Source organism: Mustela erminea, chromosome 2, assembly GCF_009829155.1.
Source record: "Mustela erminea isolate mMusErm1 chromosome 2, mMusErm1.Pri, whole genome shotgun sequence".
NCBI lineage: Eukaryota > Metazoa > Chordata > Mammalia > Carnivora > Mustelidae > Mustela > Mustela erminea.
In genome coordinates this window covers 77,500,887-77,527,314 of record NC_045615.1, presented here as the reverse complement: position 1 = coordinate 77,527,314, position 26,428 = coordinate 77,500,887, and the positions used below count along the sequence as shown (strand labels likewise).

Genomic DNA, 26,428 nt, shown 5'->3' with positions numbered 1-26,428 from the left:
GCAAACCTTCTTAGAAAAGCGTGAATACCAAACAGTTCTAGCTTTATAATACTGTTGTGAAATGATTATTGTGTTGTTACAAAAGATATAAAATAACGGATTGTCAAGTGCTTGATAACAAAAATGCTCAATACTCTCTGGTATTAATCTTTAAGATGAGACCAATTTTTGTTCAAAGTTAGATGAAAACGATAAAGCCATTTTCTTATGGTGGTGGGTTGTAGAAAGCTTCATTTCTAAGCTTGTACAATGGAGGAGGTTTTTTTTTTTCTTGTTTTTGTTTGATTTTTGAGTTTTTATTTTAATTCCAGTTGGTTAACATATGGTGTTGTATTAGTTTCAGGTGTACAACGTAGGGATTCAACAAATCCATACAACACCCGGTGCTCATCACAAGTGTGCTCCTTAATCCCCATCATCTACTTCACCCATCCCCCCACTTACCCCCCTCTGGGAACCATCAGTGTGTTCTCTATAGTGAAAAATCTGTTTCTTGGTTTGCTTCTCTCTCTCCCCCAACTTCCCTTTGTTCATTTGGTTTTTTTTTTCCTTAAATTCCACATGAGTGAAATCATATATTTGCCTTTCTCTGACTGACTTGTTTAACTTAGCATAATGCTCTCTAGCTCCATCCATGTCTTTTTGGGTTTTTCATTTTTTAAAAATTTTATTTTATTCTATTTTTTCAGTGTTCCAAGATTCGTTGGTTATTTTGCTATGACAAGATTTCATTCTTTTTATGGCTAAATAATATTCTGATATATTATATATATTTATATATGTGTGTGTGTATAAAATCTCCATTCATCAGTCGATGGACATTTGGACTGCTTCTGTATCTTGGCTATTGTAAGTAATGCTGCTGTAGACGTAGGGGTGCATGTATCCTTTGAATTAGCATTTTTGTATTTTGGGGGTAAATACCTAGTAGCGCAATTGCTGGATATAGGATAGTCCTATCTTTAACTTTTTGAGGACATCCTATACTGTTTTCCAGAGTGGCTGCACCAGTTTGCATTCCCACCAACAGTGCAAGATGGTTCCCCTTTCACCTCATCCTCACCAACACCTGTTGTTTCCTGTGTTGTTGATTTTAGCCAGAGTGGAGTTTTATTTATTCCAGTCTGAAAGAGAATATAAATAGTGCATACAGTTACACTGTGCATGAAGTCCTGTCCTCAGCAGCCTACCTGGGAGGTCTTATTAATACGACTTTTCTCTCAAATTTTTCTTACTTGGAAATGATTTGGGCTTGGTCAGAGAAGTTGAAGAGTTATGTGTAGTACTTAGGGAGAGAATATCTTCTTGGAAGCTTGTAGAATACCTTATCGGTGGGGTCGATTTGATTTAAAATGCAATTTGATAACCTACTGGTAGGAGCTAGCTCAGATTGGTGTTCAGGTTTCCTGCATAACAAAGAGGGCAAAGGAAAGAAAATAATAACTTTGCTGGGGAAAACAGTGTTAAAAGGAGAGAGCACCTGAAGTTGCTTGAAGTTGCTTGAACAGCCAGCCGGGGCCTTAGGGAGCAATAGAGCTGTCTAATGGATATTTGTTTGCTCTGTGGTCTAAATTCTCCCTTTTGTCTCCCTTCAGTAAATTCTGTGATGCTCAGTCATGCTTTGTGGAATGATTTTCTCTTTTAGAGGAACCCATGCTGTGCTGAGTGCTGCTTATGGTTTGCACATAGTGAAATAGTGGTTGCTTTTGGGAGCAGCTGATATGTAGGTTACATGTGAATAACTCTACTTACTCAAAGGAAAAATGTCATGGCTGTGGGTGAGCAGTAGTTAACTAACCTCTTCTGTTAATGTGTCAGAGGCCCTTCTGGGAACAAATTGCTTTCCTTTCGAGAAAGAAGGCACTCTGGGTTCCAAGCCTACCCTGTCGTTGTGGCAGCTGGGAGCAATTCACACAGATACTCTCACTCTTCCACCACCCCTGGTTTTGGCAGGAAAAATGATAAGTCATTTGAATTTTGGAACTAGAAGGGACATGGAGATAATTATGTTCAATCCCCTAACTTAGGGAACAGACGCGTAGAGAAGTTAAAGACATGCCTAATGTTATGGCTCATGCTAGCAGGGGATGGTGAGAATCTAGGCTTCTGAAGTTTCCAACTAGTGTTCTCTCCACAACATCAGAAACTCTGAAGAAATCTGGAGAAGAAGGAGGAAGCATCATACTGGCAAATATAGCTAAGGCATCAGCAAAATGATGAAACTGATATATGGCTGTTTTCCTCTTGGGATAGATTTTTTTTTTTTTCATCTGAAAAAATACACAAGATAGAAGAAAACGAAAAGAACCAAAAAATATGTAGGTAGCAGGTGCTCAGTTTTGTGTATTGAGTTGTGTGTTCCTCTTTTCTCATAGGTGTGAAATGGTTCCACCACCAGCTGGGGTGGGTGGAGAAAGAAAATTCTTGGTGGTATAAGTTTCAATCATAGCCCACCAGCTTAGCCATACAACACATGAAGAGATCATGATTATGAAGGGCCACACAGAGAGCCAGGTGTGCAACAGCCTACAAAGAATATGCATTTTCTTCAGATGACACAAAGATTCGTCTTCATTACTGAGTAATTGCTATAATAGCATCACTCAGTTCCACCAACAGTATTTGTGATGGTGCAAAAAGAAACCTCAAGACAGTACCAGTATTCTAATACTGCTAATTCACAAACACCCTGAACATTCTCTTTTTGCAAAGCTTTTCAGGTCACAGAAAATAAAGGACAATCTCTTTATTGATGAATTCATAATTATGTATTTTGAATTCTTAGAAAATGCTTTAAAAGTTGTTACCTCTATGGTGCCATTCGTCTTTGTTTAGATGCTGAGATATATTATGCTAAAAGAAAGCTAAAAAAGACACTTTGTGTGTCCCAAGTCAAGCCTCCAGTTGAAGTAACGATTTCACTGGGGAGGGTGAGAAGATTTGTTGGATGGACTCACAGTGGCTTCCAGCAGCTGACACAAAAACTAGAAGGAGGCTTGGGTGGGCCATCCTTGTTGGATCACAAAAGGAATATCCAGATGTATTTTCAAGTTGAGGCTTTAGAATCTCTCATTCTGATACCGAGAGTTTCTGCTTAGGTTCTAACCAGTATTTATGACAACAGGCACTCTGATATGGCATATTGCAGAGTCAGTAATACCAAACCGATACCATAACCACTGTATAATCTCTCTAGATACAGGATATCTCAAGGAGAAAGAATTTTCACATATGTTAAATAGCATTGTGGCCTTCTGCATTAAATATATTTACATGCTGCAGGAAATAGCTCTTCAGGGGTTATGTAGGTATGTCTTCTTACAACCAATAACCAAAGTAAATTATTTTAATGATTACATCATGTGGTAAAGCTCCTGTTTTATTCAAAAGATATCTACAAGAATAGTATATACATACAATGAAATACGTATTAGATAAGGATCTCCAGAGAAACAACCGATAGAAGATACAGATAGATAGATAGAGAATTATTTATTATTAAAAAAATAATTAGTGAGGGCAATCTGCTTTACTCAGTCTGTTGATTGAATGTTAATCTCATCCAGAAACACCCTCACAGATACACCCAGAATAATGTTTGACCAAATGTCCGGATGTCCAATAAAGTTGACAAATGAAATGAACCATTACAGAATACTACTCAGCCTTACAAAGGAAGAAAACTCCGACACATGCTTCAGTGGGGATGAACCTTGAGGACGTTATGGTAAGTGAAATAAGCCAGTCACAGAAGGACAAATACTGTGTGACTGCACTTATATAAGGAACCTAGAGTAGTCAAATTCTTAGAGAAAGAAAGCGGAATGGTGGTTGCCAGGGACTGGAGGAAGGAAGAAATGGGGAGTTGTTGTGAAATGGGTACAGAGTTTCAGTTTTTCAGGATGAAGAAGTTCTAAGGATGGATGTCATGAGGGTTGTACAACATAATGAATGTGTTTAATACCACTGAACTGTACCCTTAAAAATGGTTAAGATGGTAAATTTTATCTTAAGTGTGTTTTACCACAATTAGAAAAAGAGGAGGAGGATTCTGGGGAGATGATGGATTAGCAGTCACTTGGAGTTTGTGTCCCCACCTAAATAACGGTTGCACTGGCAGCAGCATCTGTCTGATATAACCCTTTTGGAACTCCAGAGTCTATTGTAGGCTTGCAATTTCCAGAAGTCTTGGACATAAATTATGGTAACAGAGATTACAGGCTCTGAGTAACAGCGATTGTGAACTTTGGGTAACAGTGACCATCAATTCTGTGTAATTCCATTTTCTTTTTTTCTCCTCTAGTCCAGGGGATTATAATCTTTTAGTACCTTACCTTCTCTGTTTCTTGTATTCATTCAACAGCTGTCTAACCAATTTCCCTACTTTAGATACCTACAGTGGTTTTGTTTTATTCTTTGGAAACAGATAATACTTCTCTTTAATTAGATTAAGTCAATTTATGACGTGTGTCCCTTCTAGAACAACAACAATAACAAAATATATATATATATATAAAATCTCATATTAACTGAATGACTTTTAGACCACTTGGATGCACTTCCCCAATACAGTTTCCTCTAAGTCACATGGGGCCCATGGGAAAGAGGTAGATACCTGAATTAAGTCAGGATCCTATTAATGAGGGAGAAAGATGGATGAGGTGCTTGGTTAGGCAACCAAAGGTATTCAAGTTTACCCAGATAACAAGAGATAAAGCCAAGATACATGTCCAAGCCATAGGACTCAAGACACTCCCATCACTGCACAGTATAGTATAAGGTAGAGTGTGTAGGGCTGGTACTAGGACCCAGGTCTGTTCATTGCCAGTTTGCCTGTGTATGTCTAGAAGGCAGCTTGGATCCTAGATTGGGGAATACAGGTCCTAGTTGCTGGGGTCACCAGATCTTACAAGCTGGCATTTCACAAGGAGTATGGGTTGCAGACAAGTTCTAATTTTTTTTCCAATTTCTTTTTCCCTTGTGGCAATATAATTTTAGTCTTACGTTTATGCACAGGCATCTGCAAGTCCACAGCTCTGATTATTATCAGTTCATACAGAAGTTTGCAGACCTTCCATTAGAAATGACAGTTTCACTACCGCCATTATTGAGGTTGTGCTAAACAAAAGATACATTGCTTAATAATGCTCAGATTTTTTATTTTGTTACATGACATTATATTGATCAAATCTAGAGTCAGCCACAGTCACATCGACATTTTTTAATGTTACTGCTAACTTACTGGAAAGAGTCTAAATTAAAGAAATATTGTTTGGACGTTAGCACAATCTGTTGCTTAATTTTTTTTCACTATTGGACAGACTTGGGCATCTTCTGTAGTGTTTTAAGACATTCCAAACCAAGGACAGGGTCTAGATTTATTCTTAGTGGTGAATTCTGGGTTTCAAAGGCTACCCACATAGAAGGATCTCCCACATACCCCTCAAATAAATTTCTTCCTTAGATTTCCCTCCCTCCCTCCCTTCCTTCCTTCCCACTGGAATTCCTAAATGGTTATGTGAGATTTAAGCAGTTTGTCACTTACATTTTACTTATTTCTTGAAGAGTATCTCATTTTGTAAGTATTGCAAAACTGCTAAAGTCATTCTTTTGGGCTGGAGTAGGAAAAGAGATGAAAGAGGTGAGGGTGTGGAAAGCAAATCCCGTTGTCAGGATCTTAACAATAACTGTTATTTAACTTAATTTGATGCCCTGAGGTAGAACATCTCACTTTTCTGCTCATCACAGCAGGAAACATTCCCATAGATATTCTGATTCTGACCTAGAGTGTTGTAGGGGTTATAAAGCATGTAAAAGGGGCAATTCCAAGGAAGCCCTGTTTGTATTGCCTAGAAATGAACATGGTGGGACCTTTGTGTATGGGGAAGAAACAAGGGATTTGGGGTATCAGAGGGACATGGATAATCTGGGCTGGGATATTTGGGGCCATTAAGAATTGCCAGGATCACTGGGGTGATTCAGGCCCTGAGTACCTAGGGCAGAGCTTCTTAGGGCCTGGAACTTCCTTAGAGCATGGATTTCATCCTCAGCACATGCACGAATGCTTTACAGGAGATCCCATCTAAGCAGAAGCCATCGACCTGTAACCCAGTTTTTAAGATCCAGAGCACCTGGAAAGGTGTGCAGTTACTTAATAACCCTGTGTTAGTAATCATGGTCAACAGCACATTTTGAGGCCAGAGCATGGTGCAAAATATTTCTTCCATTTCTTTTGGGTTCATTTCAGACCAAACTGAGTTAGTCTTAGAAAGATACCTGGACATCTTTTTCTCTAGTCTCCCAGTTTTGTCCTTCCCTTGTCTTGGGGAAACCGCTTCCATCCTGCAGGTTACCCCCAACAGGTCACTCTAGGTAGGTTTCACCTGGGGATGGTGACATGAGTATTTTACAGTCCTTCCTTTAGTGTTTTCTTAGGAATTCAGATTCTTTAGGGAAGCACATTTATAAGACAAAGTCTTCTATTGCTACCCTTAATCACTTTTCATAAATTGTTTTAATGCTTGTTATGATCAAAGATTCCTTCCTAGCAGAGGTGGGGGTGAGGAGGAAGAGGACAGACAATGAGATGTTCTGATATTTACACCATAGCCGTCCACAGGGCAGGACCTTCTCGAGGGGCCATATCCAGTTGCTTCGAGACTTGTGAGGAGGGGACTGAGGAGTTGAAAGATACATAAAGTCTGACTATGAGTAGTCACCCTGTTAAGTGGAAGCATATATGGGGTCAACCTTATGGCAGTGGTATGGGATTGTAACAAAATAGTCTCTCCATCTACGGTACCAGTTGGGGCACAAGGGCTTTCTTTTTAGATACTTGAACCAGTCAAGCTCTTATCTAAAGTAAACTGTCCTTTCTGCCTTTTAAAATGCTTGGGTTTTCTTTCATGGATTTCCATTAATATACATACTTGGGTAGAGAAAGATTGCCTCTTATATCTACGGAGTCATTTGTATAACAGAAACTGAAATTCAGACCATCTCATGAGGTGTATAAATATGACCAGAAGCTAAAAAGCATTGGGAGCATCTAATAAATATAATGTTATTTTGTTGTTGTTGTTGTAGCAACATTATTTTAAATACAAATTCTGTTGAGAGTGACTAGATTTATAAATCTATTTAAGCTGCTCAGACAAAAGGAAAATTTAAAGAGCTATGGTCAGGAAGGCTGAAATGGATTTGAGCTTGGTGACACCAAACTTTTATCTGTTGACCTCTTTTCTCAACATCTACAGGCAAACACTCACTCATTTGAAACTTTGGTTTTAAAGATTTCAAAGGAAGGAGCTGAGATAAAAGTAAGCAGAAGGTATGGGTTTCTTGAACTTTATTTTCTGTAAGCTTAACACTCAAAAGAAAAAATATATGGGCATTAATTTGATGGTCATACACAGGAAAGGGGTACTTTCCGTTGTGAGGCAGTATATCATGGAGGCTGCGAGTGAAGGCTTGGGAGCCAAACTCCCTGGGTTCATATCCCAGTTTTGCCACTTGTTAGCTGTGTGGCTTTACGCATGTCACTTAACCTCTCTGTGTTTCAATTTCCATTCTTTGATAGCTTGGCTATCAGGATGGCAATGTGCCGATGGCATATGCCTTTTCTACCAAACACTTTATTGATTATGAGTGCATAATAAATGCAAAGCTTGTAATTAATGCGTTATCAGTATTTGCATCTTCAAGTTGGCAGTAACCACTCGTCCTTGCTGTAATAAGGAGATATACTGGAAAACCAGGGGAAGCTCAACAGAATCGAAGGGAGGCAGGAAAGCCACATCTGGGAAAAGGACAGGAATCAAGGATGTCTTGAGCAGCAGGCAACAAGAGCCACACCCAGGTCACTCCTGGCACTGGCCGGGCGTTCAGAGCTTCTGCGCTACCGGGAATGCTCCAACGCTTGTTCTCTTGGGTCACTTTCTCTGGGGGAAGCCAGACCAGTGTTGTAAGGACACACAAGCAGCCCACATCGAAAAGAGCTGAGGGTGCCCAGCAAGAGCCAACACTACTTATCAGCCATCTAAGTGAGCGACCTTGGAAGTGAATCCTTTGGTTCCATTCAAACCTTCAGGTGACTATGGCCTTGCCTGACACCCTACTGTAACCTCATGAGAAACCCCAGGCCAGAATCACCAAGTGCTACCAAACTCTTGAGTCTTTGAGAGTGTCTCAAACTGTGAGAGAGAACTAATGTTTGTGTCATCTTAAGCCACTATGTTTTGGGCAATTTTTTACACAGCAGTAGATAAACTGGGTTTCTTTACAAGCTGCACCATATAGGCTATGGGTAATCTTAATCAAATACAGAGAGGAGTTAGGGACTTAAAGGAGCATCTCAAGCAATTGTTTATTGTTGTTTGGTTTTTGCTTTCCAACTAAGGAAACTGAATTTCAAGTCAGCGTTCTGAAGCTTTGTACAATATTACTTTTGAAATGTGTTTTGTTCTTAATGCTTTCCGAAATGACCTGTTGTCCGTAGAAGAGAGAGCACTCCCTACTGAGCGCATCTGCAACTCTGGACAAGGCCGCTTGAGCTGGAATTCCCTCTGGCACCGTTAAGTCATCTCAGCCCTTTAGACCCCACTTTCACTGCTCCCTCTCATTCTTTTGGGTTTCTGGGCCATCGCATCTTTTCCCTTTGGGAAAACAAGGACAGGGGAAAATAAATTAATTAGGAAGGGAGGGGGGCTAGATACCCACTGGATGTTGGGGTGGAGATCTTAATAGCGTTTGCGAAACACCAGCCCCAACACCCCTTGGGAGACTGAGCCATAACCCCTTCCCTTGGTGTCCCCGCCCGCAAAATTCGCTCCTAGAAAAATCCTCTCACGTCCCCAAGAGCGCAGGAGAGGATCTCAGCGCAGCGCGAGGCTCTTGTGCTTGTTGGGAGAGGCGGAGCTGGGTTAACCAGCTCCTTGGCGCGTTTCCTCTGAGCTGGGGGAGGCCGAGCACGGACCGCGGAGTAGGCGCCCAACGTGGGGCGCCCGTAAGCGGGCGGAGGAGACCCGAAGGTGGGCGAGCGGGCTGCAAGCCTTGCCCGGCAGCTGCTCTCCGCGCCGAGCGCGCACTGCCACCGAGCGCCGGCGCCTCCAGGATGGAGTGGGAGCTCAACTTTCTGCTCTACCTGGCGCTCTTCTTCTTCCTGCTCTTCTTACTTTTCCTCCTGCTCTTCGTGGTCATCAAGCAGCTGAAGAACTCTGTGGCCAGCACGGCGGGGGCGCTCCAGCCCGGGCGTCTCTCCGTGCACCGGGAGCCTTGGGGCTTCTCCCGCGAGCAAGCCGTGTGACCCGCAAGGCGCGGGCACTAGCGGCAGGGCACCGAGCTGCGCGGGAGCCCGGCTGGATCTCAGCCTCGATTCTCTGTCCCCGTGGCCGCCCAGGTTCCAGTGCCAGGCTCGGTTGTAGCCCTGGCAGGTTCGTTCGGGTGTGGAAGGGGTCGGCGGAGGGGCGAGTTTCTCCGCCCCTCGGGGAGGTTCTGGGCTCGAAGTAGGCTTGGGTGCCAGGCGGGTGTATGGGGTCCTGGGCTGGCGCTTTGCTTTTAGGGACGAACACTCAGCTTTTCCCGGGTGGGGAGAGATGAAGAAAGAAAGACGTTCAGCCGTTGGAGCCGGAATGACTTTGGGCACCTGCAAGCTCTTCTTCCCAGTTCCAATGCATTTTAGCTTGTGCGGAATGGATGGAAAACTAAATCATTCAGATAATTCAATCCAACCACTTTCAAGCCGAATTTGATTAAAAAAATCGAATGTCAACCTTAATGTCCAAGTCACTGGGAGAGTGTGGGGTTTGGGACAGGAAGCAGGAAGAAACTGCGCTCTTGAAGTATTCCAAAGACTGCTTTAAATATCTTTGCGCTTTGGTAGACACTAAGTGGGCTTCATCTGACAGTGGCAAGGAGGATTCAGTGGCCCTTCTTCCCTTTAATCCCTACTCCTCTTCTAGCCACAGACCCCATTGATGCCGGCAGAGTTGCCACACCAGGTGGGTTTTGAATCTCAAATGGCTGGAGGGTAAGCATTAGAGAGTCATTTGGGAGATGACTTGGGGGTGATGAAAACAGGTACTGTTCACACGTTGTAGGGCAACAGGAAAAGAGGAGCAAGGCTGTCCTTTCAGGTTACATGACTAGGCCATTTGCCAGAAATCAGTGGGCAGCATTAAACTTATTATGTGCCCTAAGCACCCTCCAGGCACTGTCAGTTTGGGGGAATAACGGTTTCATCTTCCAGATGCTTTTTCCTCGATTTACATCGTCTCAAGTTCTGGAACCAGGTGTTGCCCAGGGTTGGTGTGCTGAAGACCCCCCAGTGCAGTTACGGTTGGTAAGAGGCAGCCCTGCACAGAGAGGATGGGGACAACCCAAGAGGGACCTCTGCTGTAAATGGTAAGTGAGACCACCCTTGATTTCACTTTGTCCCTGGTTGTAGCTGAACTTTGGAAGACCCAGAGCCTAAAAAAATGAGAGGTTAGGCTTGAAGAAGTGGGTGCCATGAAAAGAGGGGGGGTGGTCTCTCTCTCTCTTAGAACAAATGAGTTTTCTACTAGAACTGAGGAGCCAAAATGATTCCTAACTAAGTGCAAGAATCAGTGTCTATGCAGTGGAGCCTAGAAATTAGAATGGGTTGTGAGGAGTGTTTACAATTGTAATCATCATTCTGTTCTTTTGGAAAACAGTACAGGGGGTTTTGGAGTTGAAATATGGAATACAGATAGAATTTGTCTTCAGTAAGGGAAGATTTTGGTTCGTCATGCTAAGGTGAGATAAGCTGTCCATGTCCTGACTGAATGTTGAAAATAGTTATTAATTTTAGGTACCAGGATGGTGTAGAGAGGATAAAAACAACACAATACTAAGTTTTGCCTAAGTGGATAATACAAAAGTGAAGTGGAAGACAACTATTTTGATAATTCTAGGGAAGGAAAAAAATACTCTCATGTAGGTAAATAATTATGGGAAAAATTTTTTGCCTGAGACATTCAGATAATTTCCCACATTTCTGTTTCACTTTTCTAGAACAGCCCTGTTTTTAATAAGGTATAGGCATGTGCATATATCTCTTTCTCTCTCTATATATAGAAGTATATATATATATATATATATATATATATAATTCTCTATATAAATATATGTAATTCTATATCTCTGTACTTCTTTTTATCAGAGATGTGATATGACTTGTTTTGAATTTCCGGTTTGAATCCTAGAATCATCTGCTGTGACTATCTTGTATTTTGAACAATATTTCTCTAAATGGTTGACAGCCCTGCAGTGGCATTTAGTTATGGGGTTGTACGGTTAGTATGGACATTGAAGATAAGTGTGGGAGTAGTTAATTAACAATTATAGGTATTTACAAGGGTGGAAAACAATCACTTCATACTTTATAAATAACCAGAAGGCAAATTATTATTTTTTAAAATTTTTTAAAATTATTTGATGGAGAGAGAGAGAGAGATCACAAGTAGGCAGAGAGGCAGACAGAGAGAAGGGGGAAAGCAGGCTCACTGCTGAGCAGAGAGCCCCATGCAGGGCTTGATCCCAGGACCTGAAATCATGACCTGAGCCGAAAGCAGAGGCTTAACCCATTGAGCCACCCAGGTACCCCCAGAAGGCAAATTATTTTAAACACCTCCGTGACTTCTTGAGTTTGTAATCCTTTAATTTTCCCAGCAGTGTGCCTCATGTCCAGAGTTTTAAACCCTCCTGACTCTTCTAGAGAGGAGACAAGAGAACTCAGGGTGAGTGTTTTGCTGCCATCCCCAGATGAAGCCAAGCTCTGGATGGTTTTACTGACTGCTTCCTGTGAAGGGTGGTTACTTTTCTATCTTGTGCCCAGTGCCATTTTAAAACCTCTTGTAATCTAATTATTAGTTACTAAGTTTCCATTTGTCTGAGCCAAAACAATGAATATTTATTCCTGTTATTTAGTCTCTGCTTGGAAGTTGGCCCTAAACTCTGGAAATTAAGGTCCCTCACATTTGCTCTCAGACTTTGCTGCTGTTGATCTCTTGCCTTGGCCGTGCTTGGTTAGGCCTCTGCTTTTGAAACTTGGACACCTTGTATATGAGCTGCCTTTTTCTATTTGTTTATTCCATCACCATTTTTCTAAAACTCAACAAAAACCAATCCCCTAAATTAGAACTACTTTTGAACTCATGGTTTTTTGTTTTGTTTTGTTTTGTTTTTACTATTGGCATATTCTTGATCTAATGCTCTGACACCCACCTTGGTCTAGGTTCCCAGTTGGTGCGTGTTGGCTGCTCTATCCACTGACCACATTCTGATCCTGACTATCACTAAACCAAGTCTGTTTTTGAAGATTGTATGCATGTGGGCTAGACATTAAAACATTTGAAAAGTCAGGAATGTTTAAAACAACTGCTCATCATACAAGTATAACTTGATTAAAGAAGATTCTTATGTTCTGTTTTCCATAAAAGATTGTTAGTGATTCTTCAGCGATGCCAGAAGCCGAGTTGAATTTCTTACATTATGAGGAATTAGACCATCATTCAATTATTAGGAAATATTAGTATTTTATTTCAAGTGTTCTCATTTCAGTGTTGTCTCTAAATTTCAGTTGTTTGAAATGACTTCAAATCTTATTAGGATAATCTTGATCATGTTGCTGATTTCCAAACCTGTAAGTGCAATGAATCAGCAGTTCCACTTGGAAAGAGAACCATTTTCAGTTGAATGAGAATGACATCACACTCACACCTGCAAAATCTGAAATGTCTAATAAAGTAGATTCCTAAGTCTGAACTTCAATTTTAGGGCACAGCTGTAGATGCAGGACTGATGCCATCTGGTGCAGTTCCACAGAAAAAGAGATAAAATTTACCCAGAGTGTGCCATGCACTGGCTTTTCTGGGAATGACAAGGTGCCAGGATTTGTTTTTGGTTCATTTGCCGGGGTGGAAACTTGGAACGAGGTGAGTAAAATACATGCAATATCCCCATTTATAACTTGACATTTTGTATTTCCAATTCTGTTTGTAGTTTCAAAATAAGTGCAAAAGAGCTAATTTTTTTAATGGCCCAACATTTAAACATTGTAAATAGTTAAACCATTTAGGATAATGGGGAATGTTTACTTTTTCTAACTCATACCTCTAATCTAGGGACTTCTAGAATGCTAATGGTACTAATGCAGTACATAGGAAATACGTACAGATTACTGTACTTTGGTTTTGATCTTTGTAGCTACTCTGAGGTAGATGTGCTTATTTAAGCTAAAACTCCAATTAAAACTCTGGTATCATTAGGAAATCACTGTCAGGTGTCTGTGTCACATACAAGGGAAAGTGAAAAATTGAGTTGCAGACCTTTCAAGTTAATGTTTTGGTGGGGGGTTTGAATCAGTGAAATCAGTTCTCAACACTACATTTCTTACTTTGTCCACACAAAATAAGATTGTAGATTAAATAGTGATCTGATTAATTATCTGAGTAGTTAGCATCTTACTGCATAGGAATGTGAGCAATCAGGGTAGACCTGTGCTTAGAACGATAGCCAGAACATTACAGGCACTCAGAAAAAGCTTCCTGTTGAATTAAGCTAAAATTATTCTTGTTTTCTTTAATAGCAACTATTTTATGTAATAAGCCTAGTCATTTCTTCCACTGTTACGCTGTGTAGACATGGGTAGGTTGAAGTTAAAATTTTTAGACTTTTGTTTTATTAGTATGACTCTATGAAGTTACTTGAACATTATTGAATATATATGAGTCTTCAGGCAAGCTTTTTTTACATTAAGACAGAAATCTTGCTTTCCTATTGGGAGTAAAGATGGATGGCTATGTTAGTAATAGAGTAGAAGTTACTAGACTGAACGGTAGCTTAAACAAAGCAGGGGTTTTGTTTCGTTCTCATGTGACAAGGAGGTTAGGGGTAAGCTATTGCTGGTGTTGGTTCAACAGCTCACAGCTGTCAGGGTCAGGGTAGCTCCTGAGATTCCCGTGGCTTTTCCCTTAGGTTCCAAGATGGTTGCTGCAGCTCCCCCAAGAAAATGAAGGAAGGTGAAAGGGAAAACAGGGCACACCATTTTGATTCTGCTTCCTTTTAAAGAGCTTTCTCAGATGCCCAGCAACTTTTGCTTACATCTCATTGACCAGACTGTGTCATATCTCTGAGGCTGCATGAGAAATGTAGTTTTTGTAGCTGGACAGATGACTGTCTTCAACCAAAAAGTCTGAGGAAATCTAAGGAAAAAAGATGATGGTGGATCTTTGGGGAACAAACTAGTAGTCCATGCCCTGGTTACAAAATGCAGTTGTCAAGGAGCATAATGACTGAAACAGATCAAAACTATAACTCCTTCACAACTAACAGTACTCCAAGCAACAGTGCTCTGCCCAGAGAGTGAGCAGAGTGAAGACATCCTGGGTTTTTTTCTTGAAACCCCTGCCAGAACTGGCTTTTGTGGTCAGCAGATATGCCTGCCCTACATCAGGATTTTCTAGAGGAGGACCTAGGAACCTGTACACTTCCTTCGAGGACATAATCTATGGAAGTTTGGAATGGGATGCCGCTTTCCCATCTGGTTCATGTATCTCTAATTTTCCTTACAGATTTTTGGTGGAGTCTAGTTTGTGTTTGATCCCGAGAAAAGGATCCTGCCTTTCGTACATAGGAAAAGGTAATCTATGTAAAGAAAGGCTACTTTACTCCTTTCTGTGATTCCACCACTCATCTAGGAATATCCTGGGAGAAGACTTGCTTCTCAAAGCTGCTTCCATAATCAGCCTACATCCTGCCTAAGCAAAGGAAGAAGAAACACTTCCCACATCCAGGGCTGTCCAAAAGAACTTTCTGTGATGACAAAAATGTTCTATATTTGCACTGTCCAATATGATAGCCACTAGCCACATGTGACTAGTGAACACTGGAAATGTGGCTAGTGTGACTGAGGAAGTGAATTTTAATGTTATTTAATTTTAAATAATTAAAATGTAAATAGCCATATGTGGTTAGTGGCTGTTGTGTTGTCCAGCACAGTATGCACCTTTCTTTCTCTTGCATTTTCAACTACCTGGGAGGAGTTTTGATCCGGTCACGTGCTTGGTGTTCCATCGTCTTTACTCTTCCACCTTGCCGTTGAACTTGTGCCCCAGAGAAAAGGAAAGATGGTATCTTGGAACTAAATTCAAGATGTTAACTTGACATCTATACATGGTACAGATTTCTGGAAAAATGGAATGAACTCCTGGGAATAGGTCCTGTGATGGATTTTTGTGATAATTGATGGCGGAAAAATGGCGGTGGTGCTGGTTCACTTATGATCCCTGGTGAACATTATGCGTTCCTAGTTAGAGTGAGTCAGCAGGAATCATTTTGTTCTGTTGTGCAATTCATTCTGGTTTATTTTTGTAATATTGTGGCTGCTAAGTGATTATTCCATGTGTGTTTTTCAAAATACTTAGTGGTTTATATTTTTTAAAAGACTGTGAAATAAAAAAAATTATATGTAACTCAGTTTTTTGGTGTGTGTAATTATTCTTACCCATAATTTTTAAAGAGTTAATTAGGATGAGATTAATAGATAGCAGGAAATATTTATTTTTTTTCTTAATTACGTACTTATTTATTTTAAAAGATTTTATTTAGTTAGTTGAAAGAGAGAGCAGGAGCGGGGGGGAGGGGCAGAAGGAAGGGAAAGGGAGAAGCACACTCCCCCTCTGAGCATGGAGCCCAATACAGGACTTGAACCCAGGACCCTGGGATCATGACCAGAGCCAAAGGCAGATGCTTAACTGACTAAGCCACCTAGGCACCCAGAAATATTTGTTTTCATATTAGATTTTTTAATGGGCATGTCTGTATGTCAATTAATGTTATGTTTTTAAAATATTTAATAGTATTTTCATCATACTCAGAGTTTGGATAAAATATGAGTGTGGTAATTGTATTGGGGTAATTTTTTCCTCAAGTGTCTGGTTGTTTTTCTGTCCTGAACATCACTTAGGTCTTGTTTCTTTAGTGCTGTCTTGGGTTATTTGTCTTTCGTTATTGAGTTATAGGGATTCTTGATATATTCTAGACACTATTGATCTATGACATAAAAGCATTATAGCAATTTTCTTCTAGTTTGTGGTTAATCTATTCATTTGCTTAGTGATGTCTTTAAAAGAAATATTTTAAATTTTGAATTTAGTTTTAACCACTGTTTTCTTTTATGTTTATTGTTTTCTCTGTCCTAAGAGACTCTTCCCTGTCTTTTAGTACTTATTTTTCTATATTAGAAGTTGTACTTTTTTTTCTATATTAGAAGCTTTATAGTTTTAACTTTTACTATGTCTGCTATGCATCTTAAATTAATTTTTGTGTCAGGTATGAGGTAAGGATTAAAGTTCTTTTTCCCCCTGTACATATAAACAGTTTTCTACCCATTTGTTGAAAAGACTTTTCCCTCTCCATTGCTTTGGCATCCTCTTCAAAAATAAAATGACCATATAAGTGTGGGACTATTTCTGGGCTCCCTATTCAGTTCCATATGGTCATTCTCATCCATTACATCACCATCTTAATTTCTGTAGTTTTGTAGTAAGTCTTGGTATTCACTACAAAATGTTATTGTATTCACTACAAAATATTATTGAATCTGAACTTTTCTAATAAACTACTAAAGTCTTTATCTACACACAAAAAGAGGCTTCAGTAATTTCAGTTGAAAATGGTCAAATTCAGTAAGTGGCAACCCTACTCCAATACCATGCTTCTTTTATTCTCTATTCTAGTTCCACCCACAATCTGAATCTGGATTTAGGTTAGCACTTGGTGAAAACATGTGTCCTTGTGTTTCTACATATCTAGAAAACTAGAAAATATATATTTTTCTCCAGTTACAGTTGAGAGCAAACTGTACTTTATAAAAGGGACTTTTTTGCTGGAAAGCTAAAGTGATATAAAACAAAGCACCAAAGTTCATGTGTTGCTCAAGTCCCATCTTTGTTATTAAAGTAGAGTTAACCAGAGATTGAACTTACTGGCTCAAGTATTAGGACCTCTGTTTTGATGTTTGCTCCTCACCTCAGCAGTAATCTGATACTTGAGTGTATGGGAATCTGATTGTGCTGTTGAGACATTTAGCCAGGATCGTTTGATTAGCACCCAATTACGTCGCATGCCCCATTTTTACTTGCACGCAGTCTTCCAGAACACGACTTCTTGTCCTTTACATATCTCAACTTAGAACTCACTGCAGAGTCTCGACCCATTAGCGGAAACGCGAATGGCCCCCTCCATCTCCAACTATATCATCTCACTCCCTCCCAGGACCTAATGCTTGTTAGAAGTTTGAGGTATATCTTTTCAAATGATTTTCTATGTGTTTGCCATGCATAGTTTATCTAGTCACCTTTATTCACATTTTCATCTGCATGCACAGAAGGCTTTGTTTTTTTTAAATATGGATGATGTCGAATTATAGATATTCTACAGTTTGCCTTCTTCTCTAATATGTTGTGGCAGGTTGTATTTTCCAGAAGATGACCAGAACAGTGTCTCCCATTTCACATGCTCTTACAATATGATTTGACATTGAGTGGGAGTGTCTGTATCCCCTCTCCTTGACTTTGGGCAGGCCAGTGACAACAAAAAGGGGCAGAAATTACACTGTCTGACTTACGAAGGTAGGTCAAAAGAGCAGCGCAGTTTCCCCATTGTTTGAGGGAATACCTACTTTTGGAGGCCTAATTTACCAAGTAACATGGAATTATCCTGAGGCCACAATCATTCTCTGAAGAAGCCTATGCAGAGAGGCCCTGGGTAGGTGCCCTCGTGAGAGCCCCAGCTAATGAGCAACTCCCTGGTGCTTAGTCCTCCCTCTTGAGGCCCTCGACTTTATGGAGGAGAGACCAGCCAGTCTCACTGCACCCTGTCCGGATCCTAATTGTTTTAGTCACTCATTTGGGAAAGTTTGTTACAGCAATAATAATTGGAACATATGTTTTAAAAGTTTTAATGAAAAAAAAAATCATCCTTATTGTTTTAAATTATTGTACAGAATCTGCAACAATTTAACAGATGAACTATTGATGAACATTAAGTTTGCTGCAAACTTTTCCAAGATTGTGTTCACAGAAGTATGATTTCTGGTTCATCTGGCTTAGAAACCTCAAGAGTCCGTAGATACAGACAGTCTCCATTGCAAACGACTGGGCCAGGATATATGTCTCCACTTCTCCACAGTATTTAACATTATGAGTCTTTAAAAATTTGCCATTATAAGAACAAAAAAATACAAAAAAAAAAAAAAACCAAAACCTCGCAGGTTTGATTTGAAAAATTATGAGGGAGTTTGTTCCTCTTGTCTTTTTTTTTTTTTTAAGGGTGGGAAAGGGTAGAGAGAGGGAGAGAGAGAATCTTAAGCATGCCCACGCCCAGCATGAGCCCAATGTGGGGCTTGATCTCATGACCCTAAGATGGTGACCTGTGCTGAAATCAAGACTCAGAGCCTTAACTGACTGAACGACCCAGGTGCCCCTGTTGCTCTTGTTTTATGTTTATTGACCACTATTTGTTTGTTTGTTTGTTTAGAGATTTTATTTATTTATTTGCATGAGAGAGAGTGAGCACGAGTGAGAGGTAGAGACAGAGGGACAGAGAGAAGCAGACTTCTTGCTGCGCAGAAAGCCAACTCAGGGCTTGATTGTAGTACCTGGAGATCATGAACTGAGCTGAAGGTAGACGCCTAAATGACTGAATCACCCAGGTTTCCCTTATTAGCCACTTTAATTTCTTCTTCTCTATGTGCCTATTCAAATCCTTAACCCATTTTTAATAGGCTGCTCACCCTTTCATAAGTAATTTATGTATAATACAGATATATAAAACTATAGTACAGATATATAATGAATATCTCTATTGGGTGGTCATATGCATAAAATCAGTAAATATATATGTACAGTTATTAGTCATGTGTCATTTGAAAGTTGAAACTGTTTTTTCCTAGTGAGTTGTGTATGTTTTAACTTTGTTTTTTTGTTGGTATGTTTACTTACCAAATTTTTATTTAAATTCTAGTTAGTTAACATATGGTGTAATATTGGTTTCAGGAGTAGAATTTAGTGATTCATCATTTCCGTATAACACCCACTGCTCATCACCTTAATATCCATCACCCATTTAGCTCATCCCCTACCACCTCCCTCCATCAACCCTCTGTTTCCTATAGTTAAGAGTCTCCTATGATTCGCTGCCCACTTTCTTTCTTCTTCCCTCCTTTTCTTCCTTCCTCCTTCCCTCCCTCTCTCTTTCTCTCATTCATTCATTCTTCCTTTTTCTTTTCTCTCTCCTCTTTCTCTCCTTTCTCTCCCTCTTTCTTCTTTCTTTCTCTTTTCTCTCTCTCTCCTTTCTTCCTCCCTCCCTCCCTCCTTCTCTCTCTTTCCTTTCTTTTTCTTTTCCCTTCCCATATATTCATCTGTTTTGTCTAACAAATTCCACTTGTGAGTGAAATCATATGGTATTTGTCTTTCTCTGAATGATTTATTCTGCTTAGCATAATATACTGTAGCTGCATCTGTGTCGTTACAAATGGCAAGATTTCATTATTTTTGATGGCTGAGTAATATTCCAGTATGTGTGCATGAGTGTGTGTGTGTGTGTGTACCACAACTTCTTTATCCATTCATCAGTCAATGGACATTTGGGCTCTTTCCATAAGTCGGCTACTATTGATAATGCTGCTACAAACATTGGGGTGCATGTACCTTTTTGAATCAATATTTTTATATCCTTGGGTAAATACCCAGTAGTGCAGCTGCTAGTTCATAGGATAGTTCTATTTTAAACTTTTTGAGGAACCTCCATATTGTTTTCCAGAGTAACCACACCAGTTTAACTTTGTTTTTTATTTCATCATACTGAAGTTTAAAATTATATATACATACTGTTAACTCTCCATAACTGTACACTGTAGTAGAGCAATTGTCTCCTCATTTTAAATTCATTAATGGATTGCATTGAATTTCTACATTAAATTTGGGGAAAATTGACATCTTTTTATTTTATTTATTTGTCAGAAAGGGAGGACACAATCGGGGGAGCAGCAGGCAGAGTAGGCAGAGGGAGAAGCAGGCTCCTCACTGAGCAGGGAGCCCTACATGATGCTTGATCCCAGAACCCTGGGTTCATGACCTGAGCTGAAGGCAGACGACTAATCGATTGAGCCACCCAGGTGTCCCTTGACATCTTTTTCGGATCTTTTAGTGATGGCTTAGATTATTTATTTCATATGGGCAATCTTGGATGTTCCTGTTTAAGTTTATGTTTAAGCATTTTACAATTTTGGTTGATGATATATAGGGGATATTTAGTAGCTATTAGTCATAAAAGAAAGTAACTGATTTTTATACATTGATCTTATATCTGGATCTTTATTAAACTCTTTTATTCATTGTAATAATATTTTTTTCAGTGATTTTCTTGGATTTCCTAGGTGGTCAGTCATATTGTACAAATAATGAGCTTTGTTTCTTTGCAACCTGCATTTATGCAGTTTATTTCATTTATTTTCTAGAACAATGACCAGAACAGCTAGTACAATATTAAGTTCTACTAGTGATAATGGGAATTCTTACCTTTTGTCTTATTCCTAATTTAAAGATTATATTTCTAATGTTTAATCTTTAAGTATTATATTTGCTATAATTTTTGATATGTTTTTCTCTTCATTTCTGTTCCTCTTCATTTTTTCATGGGAATGTTTGTTGTTCTCTTTTCTGACCTGTTTTCTTTGTCTCAACAATGTTTTGAGTAGCTTTCCAAATCCAGAAGTATATAGATAAATAATTTTAAATGTCCATATAATATTTCATTGAATATACATACTAAAATGTACTTACCTAGTCTTCTATTGGTAAACAAGTACATATATTTAACAGGTTAATATATATATAAGCTACACTGCTTTGAATTTCTTTGTACAATCTTCAAATCTGTTTGATTCTTGACAGTTGGATAGCTTGTGTTAAATGTAAGGTGGGGGGCCCTGTGTGGCTCAGTCGGTTAAGCAACTGCCTTCAGCTCAGGTTATAATCTTAGGGTCCTGGGAGAGAACCCCACATCAAGCTCCCTGCTCAGTGGGGAGTCTTCTTCTCCCTCTTCTTCTGTGCTCTCTCTCTCTTACTCTCTCATTCTCTTAAAGAAAAAAATGTAAGGGACATATCTAACTAACTTTATTGTGCATTATTACAAATTGTTGAGGGATGAATTGCCCTCCAGGAGAATATACCAATTTATGTTTTCATCAACAGTGAATGAGTGTGCCCATTTCCCTCTTTCCTTGCCAACTCTGCATTTTGAGGATCTTTTTAATCTACAAATTTGTTAGGTAGGACGCCTGGGTGGCTCAGTGGGTTAAAGCCTCTGCCTTCAGCTCAGGTCATGATCCCAGGGTCCTGGGATCAAGCCCCGCATTGGGCTCTCTGCTCAGCAGGGAGCCTGCTTCTTCCTCTCTCTCTGCCTGCTTCTCTGCCTACTTGTGATCTCGGTCTGTCAAATAAATAAATAAATAATCGTTCAAAATAAATAGATAAAAAAATTTTTAGGTAAAAAAGTAATGATTTGTTGCTTTCATTAGCATTCATTTTGTTATTAGTTGAACATTGATAATTTTTCTTTCTACTTTAGTGAGTTGTCTATCCATATCTTGCTTTTTTCCTATTAAGGCATTCTTTAGTTCCTTATTGACATTTTATTGATATTTACTTTTATTTCCTCAGAGAATGTCATTTTATTTATAAATAGGAAGACAAAGAAGTTAAATCACACTTCCTCTCTATCAGTCTTCATTTTTTCTTTATGGTTACTAGATTCTTAAGTATACTTCTGGACTTACGAAATTTCTATTCATGCATGTATCTCTTTTTATTCACACAAATTAAGCCATAGTATTTGCACATTGTTTCATACTTGGCATTAAAAAATGTAACAAATACTCCCTATTCATTTATTCAGTAAATACTTACTGAGCACGCACTATGTACCAGGCACAATCATACTTCAGTGAACAAAAAGATAATCCCCTCTCTCATGGAGTTTACTTACATTGTGTATATAGGGCTGCCTTTTTTTAACTGCTATATAGTATTGCATGGATAAAGGAAGCATAATTTACTTATATAACTCTTTGTTAATACATATTTAGTTGTTTCTATGTATTTGCTATTACTAACAACATTACATAATTTTTGGATGTAAATCTTTAATCAATATGTCCATATATCCAGAGGATAAAATCCTGGATGTAGAATTTCTGGTTATTTGAAATTTGAAACATATATAAAAGTAGAGGGAATATTGCTTCAGATTTATTTTCTTTGATCATTATACAGTCTTATTTATTTTCATTTGTTCTGAATAGTTTTCCTCATATGGGTATACTATATTTTTGTTTGTCCATTCACTTATTAAAGGTTGCTTCAAAGTTTTGGTAATTATGAATAAAGCTCTGCCATTCTGTTTGCTCTCTTCCGGAAGCCGTCCAATTTGATAATATTCCACTTAAAAGGTGGTGCTATTTCTCATGGGTGTCGGTAAAACTAGTCCTCTCATATACCCTAGTGGAAGTTGGAATCTGAAGAGATACATCGGAGGACAATTTGGCATATCTATTAACATTTAAACTGCACACGAGCAGGAATTCACCTTTTCCTATCTCTTATAGAGAAACACAGACATGCAATAGGTAATGTTTGCATCTGGCAATCAGTCCATTTACAACAGGTCAGCAGCTGGAGCTGAAGGAAACTGGGCCCTGTGGATTAGAGTAAAGGGTAAGCCCCCAGGGCTCACCAGAATTAGCAAGGCAAAGAAACTGAATCAGAAACCTCATCATATGGTCTAGGCTAACACAATGAGGAGTAGAAATAGGATGTGAATCCAAGTTTTACCTCAGGCTCACTGGATGTCTGGTCGGTGACAGAAGAGCTGATTCCAGATTCCCCCCCCTGCCAACACGAGTAGGCATGCTGAGATGTGGGTACACTTTCTAACCCAGCCGGCACAGTAGATTCTTGCCAGGAGAGGCTGGAGTTGAAGGAACTGGAAACTACTGATCTTCATCCAGAATATTACCTGCACACATGCAAAATATGAAACATGATTCAGTGGTTTTCAGATAGCTTAATTTCTAAACATTTTACAAACTACTTTTTCCTCTGCCTCCCCCCCACCTTTTTTTTTTTTTTTTTTAAAAAAACAGAGAGTGGGGGACAGAAGGAGAGGGAGAGAATCTAAAGCAGACTCCACGACTGAGCCCAGAGCCTGACAGGGGACTCGATCCCAAGACCTTGAGATCATGCCCTGAGACGAAATCAAGAGTCAGACGCTCAACCCATTGAGCCACCCAGGCACCCCTACAAACTATATTTTTAAATATAGAATTTTGATGTGGATTGACACGAAGCCTCCCTTCATAATTTCCAGAATCCTCTCCTTACCCTTACCCACTCTGCCTGCTTTTTGAAATCAGGATCCTTTCCCTGCCTCCAGAGTCAGAGTTCCCACCCTGGTGCCTGGGATGCCTCTGCAGGCCTTGCAGCCGTGGTGTGAAACCGCCTCTGCCAGGCTTGGCTTCTCAGAACCAAGCAAGGGAAGGGAGGGCATTTGGATGACAGCTTTCCTGAGAGCTGAAGTCACCAATTGCTACTCTCTTTGTCTCTGCGCCAGTTTTTCCTCAGACTTGAACTGCATTGTTATATCTGTTATTGGGCCGGCTTGCCTATCTTGTAAGAAATTCATTTTACTTTCGCGTTTTATTTTCAACTGAGATGGTCTCGCAAGGATCAGTTAGGAATTCTTCTCAGCCTCTATTGGCCAGCTCTGATCAGTTCAAGAGGCATTGCTTAAATACTAAGACAACAGAGCCAGACTCTTGGATTTACATCCGGGGGCCGTCACCTCTCTGTGCTTCAGTTTACCATCCTGAGAATAGAGACAATAATAATTGCAAAATTGCTTGAGCATATATGACCATATGTGACACATATTAAATGGTCGGTAAATGTTAGCTAGTCTTTCTATTCAACAACGTATCCTTCTTCCGTCACTTTATTTTAGATAATTGTCCCATCTCGCAATAGCTTCTTTTGTCTGATACAGCATTCATTTTCCTTTGCTAAAATTTCAGGTTAACTTGACTGATGATCTATGCTTTGTTAAGTTATAGATAGATATGTGAGTTTGTGGTGCCGTCCCTATTTCAATATTTTCGTTTTTTGCCAAGACTTACTGGTCCACTCCCACGCTATCATTCTTCTCAGGTCGTACCTGGTATTCTCTGGAGGTGTCCAGTTTTATCTGGGCATTTCTCCTGCCCTGCCTATGTCAGATTGGTACCTTCCTGCCAAGTGTGTTCCTCCCAGCCCATGCAAACACACTCCAGCTCCCGCGGGAGCCCACTGGCCCAGAAATCTAAATTCATCCCTACCATAAAGGAAGCTGGCTGGTCACCTCTCACATCCTTCTTTACCTTGCAAAGTCACAGCCTTTTCCTGGAAGTCAAGATAAAAACACACTCTGTGCCCTGGGGTTTTTCAGCTTTCAGCCCAGAACTTCAAAATGCACAGAGAGACATTTTGGTTCTAATGAACCATTAGAAGTTAGTAGTACTAAGAGTACTAAGAGAATTTGATCAATGTCAGCAGACTCTGACCTAACTTGGATATAATCAAGAGCCAAAAATATATGGGCACATAGCTAATGAGTATCTGAGTAGTCGGGGAGGAGAGAGATTCGATTCAAGGTTAGGCTCTAAACATTTCCGGTGTGAACGTTCTGATGATCAGGAGGCTCTGAAGGGTTATACACTCATTATGTTTGTGAGGTTTCTGCCCACCGGACAGCTGCGGACACAGGGTCTCTCTCCACACCTCTGCCCTCTCCAGCACAGGCTCTGTGATGAAGAATGAGGACTGCAGTGTTTTTCATATTCATTATGCCTAGAGATTTTATTTCATGTAGAGAGTCTCTGAATTATAATAGATACCTTTTCCATATGAATAATCTTAATGGAGTCCTTCCTCCTGAAGGAATTTATGATGTATAACAAGAGGTGAGCTCAGACCTCAGATGTGAGCTTTTCCCCACATTCATTAAATTCCTAGCCTCTTTATTTTTATCTGGGAAACTTTTTGTGCTAGGAGATGGAGTCTGCCTTTAGTATTTCATCTCACCCCTCAGAGCTGCCCTCAAAAGTCACAGTTCCCTTCAAAAGGGGGCTTTCAGTCGTCTTTTGATTATTTCCACTGGTACCCACCACTGGTGTCTTCATCTTGGGGGAATGATAATAGGAGGGTCTGTAATGTTAAGTGTTTACCCCGGACTGGCACTGTGCTCACGTGTGGTTACTCAGTCCCAAAAAAACCCCTGAGGAGGGTGTTATTATTATGCATTGTTGTTTTCCCCATACCGCCTTTCTTCCTCACACTTTGCACCCACAGCAGATGGTGCCCCAAAATAACCCTTAGCTTTGTGTCCTGAGGTTCTCTGCTGTGACCAGAGGACTTGGCAGCCCCTTTTGGGGAAACACATTGCCTACCTCATCTAAACTCTTTATGAGAGCCCATGAGCTCTTATGGCCACCAGGTGGGAGTATTGGGATTATAAAGAACTCTCCAGAAAACCGTGCAATTGTAAGGAGATCCACCTGGAACAGTTTTGCTTGTGATTTTAATAGATAAAATGCCTGTTTAAATCAAAGCTAAACTTCTTTTGTAAAAGCACATTTTAAGTATTTCAAAATACTAGAAGGTGAGTTATATCAGGAGCATTGCAGTTTTAAAGATTTTCTACATGTTAGAACTCTACACCCACCCACCCTTAAACACAAACATTCTTAGATTCAGTTTGTTTGTTTGTTTGTTTGTTTTCAGTTCTAACGGTTTCCATAAGTGCACAGTTTAGGATTTCCTAGCCTGATACTTCTCACATTTGCTCCCAGTGGCAGAGGAGAGAGAGTAAACACATCTCTCAAGAACTGTGGACTCACCTACAGGGGCCTGTGGGAAAAACAATGCCTTTGAAGTCCGAGGTTTCACTTCACAAGTTGTGTAGATTTTAACATATCAGTGTTTTTAGTTACAAAAACAACACTAAGTAACATGGCCATGGCTGGGAAATGCGGTATGCTTATCCCACACTCAGTTTTGGGAGCCTGGCTTCTCCCACAGTCAGTTTCTGGAAGGGCAGGAAAGGAGTAGACATGCCGGTAGGGAGCACTCCAGTGTTCGACTGCCTTGGGATTTTCCAATGGTTATCTTCTGTGGTGTTTCACTTCTGTTTGTTCCTGAGAGTCTCTTTCATTCTGCATCTTGGCCTTGCATATTTTTTTTTTTTAAGATTTGATTTATTTATTTGACAGAGAGCGAGAAATCACAAGTGGGCAGAAAGGCAGGCAGAGAGAGAG

The 26,428-nt window shown here is 39.9% G+C and overlaps 1 protein-coding gene and 1 long non-coding RNA gene across 2 annotated transcripts; both read left to right on the top strand.

Moving 5' to 3' along the window:
- The first annotated feature begins 4,533 nt into the window (after nucleotides 1–4,533).
- On the top strand, nucleotides 4,534–14,821 carry LOC116584669. The gene is made up of 2 exons (XR_004283279.1): nucleotides 4,534–10,401; nucleotides 14,592–14,821. It is a non-coding gene; the product is annotated as an uncharacterized LOC116584669 (long non-coding RNA).
- Nucleotides 11,567–14,821, top strand: TMEM155 (transmembrane protein 155). The gene is given in 4 exon segments (XM_032333319.1): nucleotides 11,567–11,756; nucleotides 12,796–12,953; nucleotides 13,996–14,015; nucleotides 14,018–14,821. Coding segments are annotated over 4 exon segments (381 nt in total). The 5' UTR covers nucleotides 11,567–11,699; the 3' UTR covers nucleotides 14,164–14,821.
- Nucleotides 14,822–26,428: the final 11,607 nt, after the last annotated feature.